Below are 13,001 nucleotides of genomic sequence, written 5' to 3' on the forward strand. Positions count from 1 at the left end.
ATGGCTGAGGTCCCCAGAGGCTCCAGGGTAAGGGACCTGGAGTGGAGACCAGGCCTGGGGTAGTTCCGGAGGTGTGAGCAAGGCCCAGAGGAAACTACTCAGAGGAACGGCAAAGAGGAATGTCCACCCCCTTCCCCAGCGACTGCAGACAGATGTATCAATATGGAATTCACTTTATGAATTTGAAATACAGCCTCCTTAGGTAGCGCACGAGGGCCTGGAACTTGCAATTCGCCTGCCTCAGCCTCCTAAAGGCTGGGATGACAGGTATGCACCATCAGGCTTCTGAAATAAAAAATGCACGGGCTAGGGGAAAGAGCGTGCTTGCAAGTGTTGCCTGTTCAAACATGAGTTCAATGCCCAGAGCCCACAGACTTGTATTCGCAGTGCTGGGCAGGCAGAGACAGGAAAGTCCCTGCAGTTTGCTGGCCAGCAAGCCTAGCCTACTGAATGAGTTCATCAAAAGTCAGGTAGACAGCACCAGGTAATGATGCCCAGGGTTGTCCTCTGACCTCTGAGCACACAGGAAGATGCACATACACATGCACCCGCTCATACAGGAAGATGCACACACGCAACTGTGCTCAGAGAGGAAGACCTTGAATAAAACCCACCCTCTCGGAGAAGTGAGATCAGTTCTCGCTTGTCTGTAGAGCTCTCAGAGTGGTCAGAAGGTTTCAGTACCTTCCTGGGTGTCAGAGACACCGGCAAAGAATTATAGCTACTTTCGCCATATGCCCACGTGACCTTGGGGTTAGTGTGGGCATCGATTGCACTTTGCATGCTGTTACCCATCCCCGACACACGCTAGCTGCCCGAGATACCCGAGGTCCTACTTCCAAGGAGCTAAAATTCGCTCCTGAGGGTTGGGGCAGGAGGCTTCAACTTGTCAGTTAAACAAAAGAACAGCCCTCAGCCCCCTATCCAGTGTGTACTTCCGCTGTCATCCAACAGCCCATTACCATGTCACAGCACGGCGCACCCTTCCATAGGTCACTTTGTTTAAAATGACATGGATAATGCACATGTCAGCAAGCTGACAGTCCTGGCCGTCCTTCAGAGATAAAAACCTCCAGGAGAGAGCCTGTTCTTATCTGGGGGACACGCGCTGGTCTATCATCCAAGTCAGGCGGAGCGTGATTTCTCCAGAGAGCACTTTTTTCATTTCCTGATTTTAAGGAAATCAAATAAGCACCATTTGTCTTCATCTGAATATGCTTGACCTGCTCAGATGATGATGTCTCGAGTTTTATAACCGGCTACATATGCTGAATTCAAATTAATGACAGTGGTGAACAGGAGCCTTCCGAGATCTCCTGGAGGCTGTTGTGGAGGCGGAGGGGGAGAGTCCGAGATGGATGGGGAACAATCACTATACATGAACCGTGGGATTCTGGGGAGGATGAGCCAGCACGGAGGAGGTGAAAATCACTGAGCAGGGCCCAGGGGAAGGGAGGACTGGCCAACTGTTTTGGTACCATGCAGTCCATATATTCTGAGACTTGGGTAAGTTTTCAAGTTACACAAGGCATCATTGAAAAAGGAAAGATACTTGACTTGGTTGGGAGACGTCAATGGCTTGGAAGGAAAAAGCACACCCACAAACCTTTTGCTTCAGTCAACAGAAAACCTACTTTACTGCTTCTGGAGTCGGTCTTCTGGAGGCTCGAAGCCTGGGTTCCTTCTTCATCCTTGTTGAGCGGTGCACACTGAGGCTGGGCCTCGACCTCCACGGAGAGGGTGTACCTGCTAGGGAGACGCCCCTCCCCCAACACCAACCCACGGAAGAGAGCAGCGTCCCCTTGACCGCCCTGTCCACACTGCCCTGTGAGGAAATTCCTAGGGGCATACCACTGACATTTCTATTAGGAAGCTACGGAAAAGCAAGAGGAAGCACAGAGGCCAGTCAGACGGAGGCAGAAATGACATTATAAATACACAGGGGAAAGGTGAATACTTCCATCATGAACCAAAAAAAAAAAAAAAAAAAGAAAAAAAGAAAAAAGAAAATCAATTCCCCTTTAAGTGTTTTGGGGGTCTATGAGTCATCATCCATGAAGTGAAAACTTGGTGTGACACACAGGAGACATGAAGGGGCATGTTTCACAGAGGTGGATGTCACAGGTTTGGCACAGTCTATCTTATTGAAAATGTCACGGTGTGAACAATGAGACATCCTTCAGGAGGGAATAGGTGTCAGCAGGAGTGTGACGGTGCACACAGGGCCTCGTGTATTGTATTTGCAATGGAGGGGGGTGGCATCTTACCTTCTCTTCCTGGTCGCTGTCACTGTCGCACTAAAAAGGAAGACAAAAAGAATAAAGGTCAGTGTGGTGATTATGCAATCTGGGGGGGGGAGGGGGGTGCAGGGCAAACGTAGGAAAGAGGAGACATCTCTGGGCTTCAAAGTGCTCCACAGCACTCAGTGCTGAACAAGGAACACGCTGCTGGATAACAGACAACATCCATTCTGTCAGTTCATGCCAGTGCCCTGGGATGCCTGGAGTCCGCACAGCAAGAGACTCCACCGTACAACAAAACTATGAAAGTCTAGGGGACACCCAGCTAGGGGCTAACACTGCCACAGGATGAAGGGGACTCAAGAGCCTTCCGAAGGTTCTGGAACAAAAATCACTTCTGCAGAAGAACGTGCTCTGCCTTCAGCTTTGGGGAGTGGCTGTCTTTCTGCTGAATCTTTTCTCGGGAAGCAAACAAGCTTTGTTCATGGAAATCGCTTGCCAAGACTTTGAGGGGGGCAAGACTCAACACAGGTGACACTGTGATGGTTAACATTGACTATCAACTTGACAGGATCCTGAATCACCTTTGGGCATGTCCGTAAGGAAGTTTCTAGACTGGATTAATTGAGGAAGGAAGAGTCTCCCTAAAGGTGAGTGGCACCATCCCATGGACTGAGGCCTTGGACTAAATAAATAAAATGGAGAGAGGGAGCTGAGCACTCAATTCTCTCTGCTGCTTCTTGACGGAGGATCCAATATGACCGTGGTATTAAAGTAAGAATGACCCCCACAGGCTCACGTATTTGAATGCTTGGTCACCAGGGAGGGTCACTATTTAAAAGGATTAGAAGGATCAGGAGGCATGGATTTGTTGGAGAAAGTGTGTCGCTGCAGGTAGGTTTTGAACTTTCAAAAAGCTCATGCCAAGCCCAGTGTCGTCCCCGCCCACCCCCACCCCCCCAATCTCTGCCTATGAATCAGGATACAGAGCTCCCAGATCTCCATTTCTGCCTGGGCACCGCCACAGTCCTTGCCATGATAATAATAGACGAAGCTCTGAAACTGTAACAAACCTACAGTTAAATGCTTTCTTTGATGAGAACTGCCTTGGCCATGGTGTCTCTTCCCAGCAACAGAACAGTGACCGCACATCTCCCACCCCTACGGCTCTGCCTTCTCCACCATGGTGGGCTATATATACCCTTGAACTGCGAGCCAAAATGAGCTCTTCCACGAGTGGCTATTATTCTGTCCCAGCAATGAGGAAAGTGACTAATATTGATGTCCGGGATTTGAAGGCCAACTCCCCACAGGTAATGCAGCAAGAGGACTAAGTAGTGTGATGAGCCTGCTGCTCTAGGTTTGGGAGAACCAAAGAAAGAGAATTATCTCCTAGTTTTGGGGTTCTTGACAGAAGCAGAGGGAAACAGAGAACAAACACTCCTCTAAAAACCAAGAGTGTTTTGCTAATCAATGATGGGTTGAACAACAGGGTTGGAGAGACAACTCAGCCGCCGCCGTGCTTGCTGAGTAATCACGTGACTTGAATTTAGCTTGGTTTTCAGGACCCATGTACAAAAATCAACATGGAGCATACATGTGTAATCCTAGTGCCGGGAAAGAGGAAACAGGATGTCTGGGGCTTGCTGGCCAAGCAGACTAGCCTACTCGGTGAGTCCCAGGTCCCAGGGAAAGAACCTCAATAAACACAATGGACAGGGACTGAGGGAAGTCTCCCAGGGTTGACCTCTGATCTCTATATGTATGTGAACATAGGCATGCTTGGGCACACATACATATACATGATAAAGGGTGCGTTTGTTAGACACTGAGAGATGTGATCACATGTATGCCTTCCCTCCCTAGCCCTGGAGAGGCCCTGCTGGGCTGGACTCCACCAAGATGAGACACAGGACCGAGCCTCAGGCTGCTCTGTGGTACACCCAATGTGGTGTGCAGGTGGGACCACTCTGCATGGGTGGTGGAAAAAGAGCACCCACTAGGCAGAGAGATGGCCACCGGGAGAGCAGTCTGGCAACTGGGACACTTTCTATGCCAGCATCGTGCCTGGTATGAGAGAGGGTGAAGCAGATGGTTCAGCAGATCTGCAGTGAGAGCTGGTGGGTCATGGTAATCCACGGCTAGGGAGAGCAAGCGGCAGGTGAGTCTCGGAGGGTGCCAAGGTTTTTACTGTGGCCACCTGCACATGGGAGCAGATGGAGCCATCAGGGGAAACAGGAAATGGAAGAGAGCTGCCTCTGCAGGACAGCCACAGCTCTCTTCTCCCAAGCCCACATCTTCTGGAGGCAATACTCGCCCTACACACACACACACACACACACACACACACACACACACACACACACACACACACACACTTTTTTCCTTACATTCCTGGGTGGTGATGAGAACCATTTTGGTCAAGTAAGAGGTGAAGTCTGCAGAGGATGCTGAGGTAGGGAAGAAGGAGGAGAGGAAGAATCCTGGGCCTACAAGATGGCTCACGGAGTAGAAGCACTGGCCACACAAGCCTGATGAGCTGAGTTTAATCACCAGATCCCAGGGTAGAAGGAGGGGACAGACTCCTTGGAGTTGTCCACTGATCTCCACACTGATCTCCATAGCACAAGTGTGCATGCAGGCACACACACACACACACAAACACACACACACAAATAATAAAGTTTTTTTTTTTTTAAAGAATCTCAGTGAATGGCAGGCAGCTCCTGCCTCTTGCCTTCAAGTCTGCCTAGGTGAGGATGTGATGTGTGCATCTACAGCAGCCATTTTGAAAAAGCCTCCATGCTGAAAGAATATGGAGAGAACAAAGGAAGAGACATCTGACATCATTGAGCCACTGAACCCATGTCAGAAGAGACGCCTCCTCGTTATTATTGCTCAAGCTACCTTCCAAGTGCTACCAAGAGATGCTAATAAAATCTCCACTGGTTGTGTGTGGAGACCACTGCCTCGGTACTGAGAGCATTTAGGAGCTTACACCGACTATTTTTTTTTTTTTTTTGTCTTTGTTTTTGAGTCAAAGTTTCACGTATTCCAGGCTGGCCTTGAACCTGCTACATGACCAAGGATGGCCTTGAATTCCTGATCCTCCCACCTCTACTTTCCCAAGCCCTGGGGTGACAATTGGGAGGACGATGACATCTCCTTCTCCCTCTGCCTCCTTGGTGATACAGGGTTACCAGACACGGAGTGACTGACAGCAACTTCGTCACGTCCAAGGGCATCATTTCCAGCCAGACTTCCAACAGCCGTTACGTCTGCACTGACATTCTTGTGATTTCTCTGTCATTTCAGAGGAGTCGAGTGGAGATGGGAAGTGGGTGAGATGAAGACCCTGAAGGTCTAGAACCATGGATGGATGGGGATGAGGGGAGGTCGCTGTGTTCTCCCGGGGGCGGGGGTAACCACTCTCTTGCTTTTTACCTTATGTGGTACTAAAGTCTCAAGTGCATTTTTGAGGTCGGTTGAGGAGGGGGTGGGGAAGAGAGGAGTCTTCTTCTTCTTTTTTTTTAAACTTGGAATTGTTGGGGGATGTGAACACAAGCCTTGTGTATAATAGGAAACTCTCGGTACCACTGAGTTACATCCCCAGCCCAGAGTGGTGCCTTCTGTCATGCCCGCTCTTCCCCAGATGTTCACAGCTACCCATATGAGCTTATGACAGGGAGGGCTGGAACGACACGTTTTCCCTCCACCCTCCAGGGTCTATGTACAGGAGAAGAAGCCGGGAAAGTGGGCAAAGCTAGCTCTCCCACCCCCACTCCAAACAGCGGTACGTCTCTGGGAATGGTTATTCGTATCAAAGCATTAAGCTTCCCCACTTTCCGAGAGTCCAGTTCTAATTTCAAGGTCCACTTAATTCCGTATCAAGTAATTACTGATATACCCAGAAGCACCTTGCCTCCAGAGTTAAGCATATGGTGGAGAACTGAGACCTACTGGTATCCATTATGGAAGCCACACGGATGCCAAGCTGATTACAAATGCTGGGGCTCCCCACGCGACACACTCGTGAGTGACAGGCCCCTCGCAAGGCCAGCCAGAGTCTGCCAAAACACTGTCTGTGGCACCAGGGGCCCACATGGCGCGCTGAGAAAACAGTTCCATTTCTGGTATTAAATTCCCATACTGACCCAGGGACTTTGCCGGGAGCTCAGCAGGAGCTCACCATCCAATTTACAGCTCCGCTCTCTGGAGCCTCCAGTGCCAGCCCCTGGCAGAGAGCGATGGCGGTCAACCCCTCCAGCTCATAAATTATGCAAAGGCAATAAATGCGTTCAGCAAACAGCGCCTGACGCTTGCCCAGCCTGGCTCCTCACACACTCTGCAGGAAAAAAAGAGAGAAAGAGAAAAAAAAAGCCAGAAGCTGGATGCATATAAGAGGCCTATTCCACTCATAAAGGGGGTTTGTTGACAACCCCGGACGGAAAGCGAGCTGGGGTCCTCCGCGGTCTTTCTGCCTCACTGGCAGTGGTTTATAGGCATGCTTTATGAAAAGGGGAGACTGTTTTATGGAGTCGGGGTGGAGAGAAGTCATGGTCTCGAATTCACATTTAATACACTGCCCAGCTTTCACACCCCGGGTTCAACCCGCTGTGGATTTTTTTCGGGCCAGATGGTTGTTGGTCTTCAAAGGTTAAAGGAAGAACTGTCTGTTTCCCCCGTCCCTAGACACCCACTCCAATTTATAAGAGTTCAGGCTGCAGCACCTCCCGGTTCAGGTTTATGTTCCGGAGGAGGCAGGGAGATGGAAATGGCTTGTCAGGCACAGAAAGGGGTCCCAGCTGATCCGCCGTCTTAAGCATTTTGACATCAGGGTCCTGCCTTGGTTTATTAGCAAACAGTTTGCCCACCAAATGGGAGCTTGAGGTGTCGGAATGTTCTCCACGACAGGGTTTCAAAGCCCTGAGAGAGAAGTGGAAATACTTTCCTCCATCTTAATAGCAAGGAACGGAGAGGAGGGACGGGGAGAGAATCCAGGTCGCTTAGTCCTCAGGCTAAGACAAGAATTTAAACCACCATACTTGAGGAGCCACACTGGAGGCCTGCAGTGAACGTCACAGGCGTTGAATGCAGAAGCAGCCAGAGAAGAATTTCCAGACAGAGCCTCGGCCACCCCAACATGGCTACCATTCACCTGTAGCTTCCCTGTCCTTTCACAAACTGGATGTCAACTGTTGGAAGTACCAAGTCCTCCTGTTTCAACTCTCTAAACCGCATAAAAGCTTGGTGTGGTGGTGGATGCTTATTTATTTATTTATTTACTTACTTCCTTACTTATTTGAGACAAGGTCTCTTGGAGCCCACACTGGCCTGGAATTTGCTACAGCACCCAGGATGAACTCCTGGTCCTCCTGTCATGGCCTCCCTAGTGTTGGGAGTACCGCTGCCCTCCATTCACATCCAGTGCTGGGAATGGAACCCAGAGCTTCTTGCATGCTCGGCAGACGGCCTACCAACTAAGCTACATCCATAGTCCCTACGTGTTTAAGAAAAAAAAAATTTTTTTTTCCAGAAAAAGTCAAAAGTAAAACAAGCAGGGCATGGTGGTACAGGTCTTAAATCGAAGTCTGGGGGAGGCAGAGGCAAGGGGACCTCTCTCTGTGAGGGAGAGGATAACATGGTCTACATACACGAGTCCCAGGACAGCCAGGCTTACCTAGAGACCCTGTTTCCAATAAATGAATGAATGAATGAATGAATGAATGAATGAATGAATAAATAAATAAATAAAGCAAAATAATCACATCAAAAATTTCATTAGACTGAAGAGATAAAGTGATGTTATAATAACTTCTCTGTAAGGTTCCCAGTGTATACTATGAGTCGCCTTACTAATCTCAAGGCAGATTCACTGCACACAGCTCACCAGCAGGGCTGGGTTGGAGAAGATCTACTCTAACACATTCCTTGCTCCAGCCACACCCTCATACCTAACTGTCTTTGTATTGAGCCACACCCTCATACCTAATTGTCTTTTATTAAGCCACACCCTCATACCTAATTGTCTTTTATTGAGCCACACCCTCATACCTAACTGTCTTTGTATTAAACCATACCTCTACCTGAGGTTGTCTCCCTTCAGCTTCAGCCTAAAACTCTGCCGGACCTTTAAAACAGCTCCCAGTCTCTTGTGTCTCCAATGTTCTCCTAAAACAATGCAAAGCTTTGGCTCCCACCCTCTGTACAACTACATTTTGGGGTTGGGCATGACAGTCATCTTTCTTATAAGGTGAGGTCTTGTCTCAATCATGTTTTACCTCCAGTCCTTGGTACACACTTGGTGTTCGGTTACATTGATAAGTCAAACAAACTCATTCTTTTTGAGAATGATTCTCGGCTGGCTAGTTCTAACTCAACTTGACACAAGGTAGAGTCATCATAGAGGATGGAGCACGCACTGAGAAAATGCCTCCATAAAATCCTGTAGGGTAGGCAACCCTGTAGGGTATTTTCTTCATGAATGATGAACAGGGGAGGGCCCAGTCTATTGTGGGTGGGGCTAACCCTGGGCTGGTAGTGCTGAGTGCTGTAAGTAAGCAGGCTGAGCAAGCCGCAAGGAACAAGCCAGTAAGCAGCACCCCTCTGTGGCCTCTGCATCAGCTCCTGTCTCCAGGTTCCTGCCCTGTTTGAGGTTTTATCCTATCTTCCTTTGATGACAAACAGTGATGAGGAAGTATAAGTCAAATAAACCCTTTCCTCAAGTTGTGTTTGCTCAAGGTGTTTCATCCAAGCAATAGTAACCCGAACTGACATACTCCAATTCTGTGTTTGATTCTAGATAAAGTACAATTAACAAGACAGGTGATTCCATGGAAAAATAAAGTATAGGGCAAAGTAATATGGTTGCACAATACAGTGGGAAGATTGTTTGAAAATGTTTGGCAGATTGTTAGTATATGTAACAAAAAAGTGTTTTAGTTTTTTCTTTAAGGGACTTTTGATTTAAGGCACTTGCTGCTAGGCCTGACGACCTGAGCGCCATCCCTGGAATCCACACGACAGATAGAAGAAATCAAACTCCTCCAAGTTGTCCTCTGACCTCCACCTGGAACATGTGTGCACAAGAGCACAAATGTACGAACATGCACGCATACACACAACTAATTAGTAAATGTAATAAAAATAAGAATTACTAGTAGAGCATAGAGATAGGTTTCAGATGAAAATGTCTTCCAATAAAAAAACAACAACAAAACAATGGGATTAAGACTGATTACATGTTCTCAGAAGCCAGCCCTCCTCATGCTTATTTGGGGAATCTGGGTATGTGTGTCTTAAGACTGCTCCGAGTTAGACTAAACCAAGGTCTGCAGCCTTGTTTGGCCTGTAGAAACGGGGTATGGGATTCTGGGTGGCCCATGATGGAGAGCCTTCTTAAGCAGAGAGTGGCAATCATTGAATACATCACACACAATGACATTGAGGAGGGCACGGCTCTCCATTCTGCTCAATGGACCTTGCTGGAGCAGTTATTTTGTATCTCAGGTCCATTTATCATCGCCACCAAAGACGTCAGGGCTGAACGCCACTTGCTGAACAAAGTTATTTTATTCTCTTTTCTGCCTAAAGGAAACGGGGGAAAATGAGGGGGAACCCCCCAACTTGTAAACCTCAGCGTCTCACATCGAGTACAATTTAACTTGGTCGGTGAGAAAATAAATCGATTCCCCCCTTGGGCCAGTCGGTTTATCTAAGACAGTAAAGACACCGCTTACCTACAAGCAATTTCTGAAGAAGCCACCTGAAGGAAACACGACATGTATTTCCTTCTCTGAAAAAGCCAGGCAAGCAGCCTTGTGACTAAACACATCCACGGCCAGCTTCCCACTTGCCCGACTCCCTGCACAAGCAAAACCATGCAGGCAGCCATCTTGTGCCAGAGAAGCCCTTTGCCCACTGTTTACCTAGCTGTCTTATTGGCTTTGGACTTTACATGACATTTAAAGCTATTGAGGCCCTTGAAATAAAGAGCATTTTAATCCTGAAAGTGGTCTGAGGAATTTTTTTTTTTTCCTCAGTGTAAAATGAAGGCCCTGGTTCCTCCCTTCTGTCTCAACAATAACTCCACAGGGGGCCAAAAAATAGCTCAGATACAATGAAAGCCTCATGAAAAGATGTGTGCGTTCTAAAGACAGTAAAGTTAAAAGAATACAGCAACAACCCAGGGCGAGCTCATTAGAAGATAACACACAGGTCAGCTGTTGAGGAGACAGGAGAGCAGAAACTTTTACAAGCTTCCGGACTTTGGTACCAAGAGTCTGGCATCCCTACATAGGGAGCTCTTGGGATCTGGAGTTGTGCGTGTTGGAAATAGGGAGAGCTCAGTCAACCAATGTGGTCTGAGAGATCTAGTGAGGGGTGTGTGTGTGTGTGTGTGTGTGTGTGTGTGTGTGTGTGTGTGAGTGAGTATGTACATGTGGAGGTCAGAGGTCATGCTAGCTATTGCTCCCTGCCTTATGTTTTCAGACAGTCTCCCACTCAATCTGGACAACACTATTTCGGCTATACCAGGTGGTCAACAAGACCCTGAGACTTATCTCTTTGTTCAGATCCCCCCAGTGCTGGGGTTACAGATGTTCACCATCACATCTGTCCCTTACACGGGTGCTGCTGATCCGAGCTCAGGTCCTCACAATTGCAGAGCAAGGGCTTTACCCACCAAGTCATCTACCTCGCTGTCTCCAGCCATCACTTCTTGTTCGATTTCCAGTCATCTCTCAGCCAGCCACATATTTTCATTCAAAACAATACTACTCAACGGCCTGCTATGGGCAGGTCCATTCTGAACGCTCACTGACAGTGTGACTATGTTGCTTATAGAGAACAAATAGTTCAAACCTGGGGATTTAAAGCTCAGAAATGAAATTTCAACCTTTTTTTTTTTTTTGCTACTTTGCAATCCATGTATATTTCATAAACAATCTGTAACTTCCATTTAGAGCATTAAGGCATCATTTGGTTTTGGGGGATGAAGGGAGAGGTGGGTATTCCACAAATCTTCAGAGTTCGGCATTTTCTACACTCAAGAAAAGAAGCTGTATGTTGTTGGGTATGAGCATATGTAAACTCCAAAGATAAAATGGTGAAATGGATAGTCTAGAACCTATGATTTCTGTGTATTTTTTTTTTTCAACACAGGGTCTACTGAACCTCAGGATAGTCTCCAACTTGCTATGTAGATGAGGACTGACCTTGAACTCCTGATCTTCCTGATTCTACCTCCAGAGTGTTGTGCTTCTAGGCGTGCATCACACACCTAGTTTCTGCAGGGTGCAAGATGGAACCGAGGATCTTCTGTAGGCCAGGCAAGCACCCAACCAACTGAGCCACATCCTGAGCCTGGGCCCTGTGATTAGTAAATGATCTCGTTTTAGCTTACACAACAGATTCTCTGCCTCCTGGCCATTGGCTGGCTGATTTCAAGCAATCAACAGCACTAATCCTTGCCTGTCTGGGGACTATTACTAATGACGTCAAGGATGGTATAGACCAAGAGTTGATTATGGGCCCACAGTGGTATTTGTAGGGAGCGGTCTTGGCTTTCTTTCCCAGCCACGTGACACCCCAGAGATGCCACCCCTTTCTCTTTTTCCTTTGCCCCCAGGTCTGCCTCGACTCACCCTTGGTTCCTGAAGTCCTGTGTGAACTAATAATTTAGCCCAAATTTGCCAAGGAGTAAAAAGGAAGAGTATGTTACGGGTTAAAATAATACAAGAGCCTATTTTTTCCGCTGTGTTGTGATCCATAGAAATCACCCTGAGCCTTTTCCCTTTCTTCTCTGCCTGGGAAGCCAATTGCTTTGATTGCGGTGATATGAGCTAGCTAAAATGACTTGCCCTTGCTTGTGAGGCAAATGGAACATGCTAATAGAACTTATCGCATTACCCGATGCGAAAGTGCCATAGCTCATTACTTTAAGATAAAAGGATATCATTGCGGACGGCGAGCAGAATTGACTTTCTGAGGCCCGACTTGATGATGATTTAATCAACTGCTCTCTTTCACTTCTCATCTCTGTGCCTGTCGGTTTCACAGGTGCCGTTAAATGAGACACTCGGAGAGTGAGCGCAGGGAAAGAAATTGCCGTCATTACTTTTCAAGAAAGGAGGTATGCAAATTTTCGACAGAAAGATTGCGTTCATAATGGGCCTGGTAAAATACAAGGATCATGCTTGACAGGTGAGGGCAAGCCATTTGTATGCCCTTAAAGCACAGCAACCATCCTTATTTAGGATGTGCTCCAGAAGAGAAATGAGGATGAGGGCAGGAAAAAGGAGGCGGTGGCAACTGAGACGGCTGGTTTAAACCAGTCCCTGATCTAGAAACCCAGGGAGGGGTGTTTAAGACTCAGGAGTGATCCCCAGAGCCGATGTATGGAAACCAAGCTGCTAGCCGTTGGTGGGAACTTAAATGGTAATGAGCTGTTAGAAGGACCTTACTGTGCTCCATCTAAAACCATAGAGACAGAGGCCAGGTTCGAATCCGACCACTACTCTCTAAGCTCTAGAAGACTCTCTAGGGCAAGCAATTGAATTTCTCAGCCTCTGGTTCATCATCTGTCCAAGGGGACTGTTTAGTCTCTACCTTGAGATTTGGAGAGCACCTAAATACTGATTACATAAAATTCACATGCACACACATATAATGCACATAAACCATTTAGAATACTGTTTATCTATATGAAACAGTCAAGCAATGTTAGGAAATCATTTGTTATCAGATTTCCCCCCTTCCTTG

General features: G+C 47.6%; 1 protein-coding gene across 5 annotated transcripts in view; it reads right to left on the reverse strand.

The window, feature by feature from the left end:
* The window catches only part of Auts2 (activator of transcription and developmental regulator AUTS2), a 1,119,825-nt gene that overhangs the window by 345,886 nt on the left and 760,938 nt on the right, over positions 1 to 13,001 (reverse strand). For all 5 annotated transcript variants that reach the window (XM_028870211.2, XM_037198545.1, XM_028870212.2 and 2 more), the window contains exon 5: positions 2,268 to 2,297. In XM_028870211.2, the coding sequence (XP_028726044.1) occupies positions 2,268 to 2,297 (30 nt within the window). The remainder of the gene's footprint in view (positions 1 to 2,267; positions 2,298 to 13,001) is intronic.

This window comes from Peromyscus leucopus, chromosome 23, assembly GCF_004664715.2.
Source record: "Peromyscus leucopus breed LL Stock chromosome 23, UCI_PerLeu_2.1, whole genome shotgun sequence".
Classification (NCBI taxonomy): Eukaryota; Metazoa; Chordata; class Mammalia; order Rodentia; family Cricetidae; genus Peromyscus; species Peromyscus leucopus.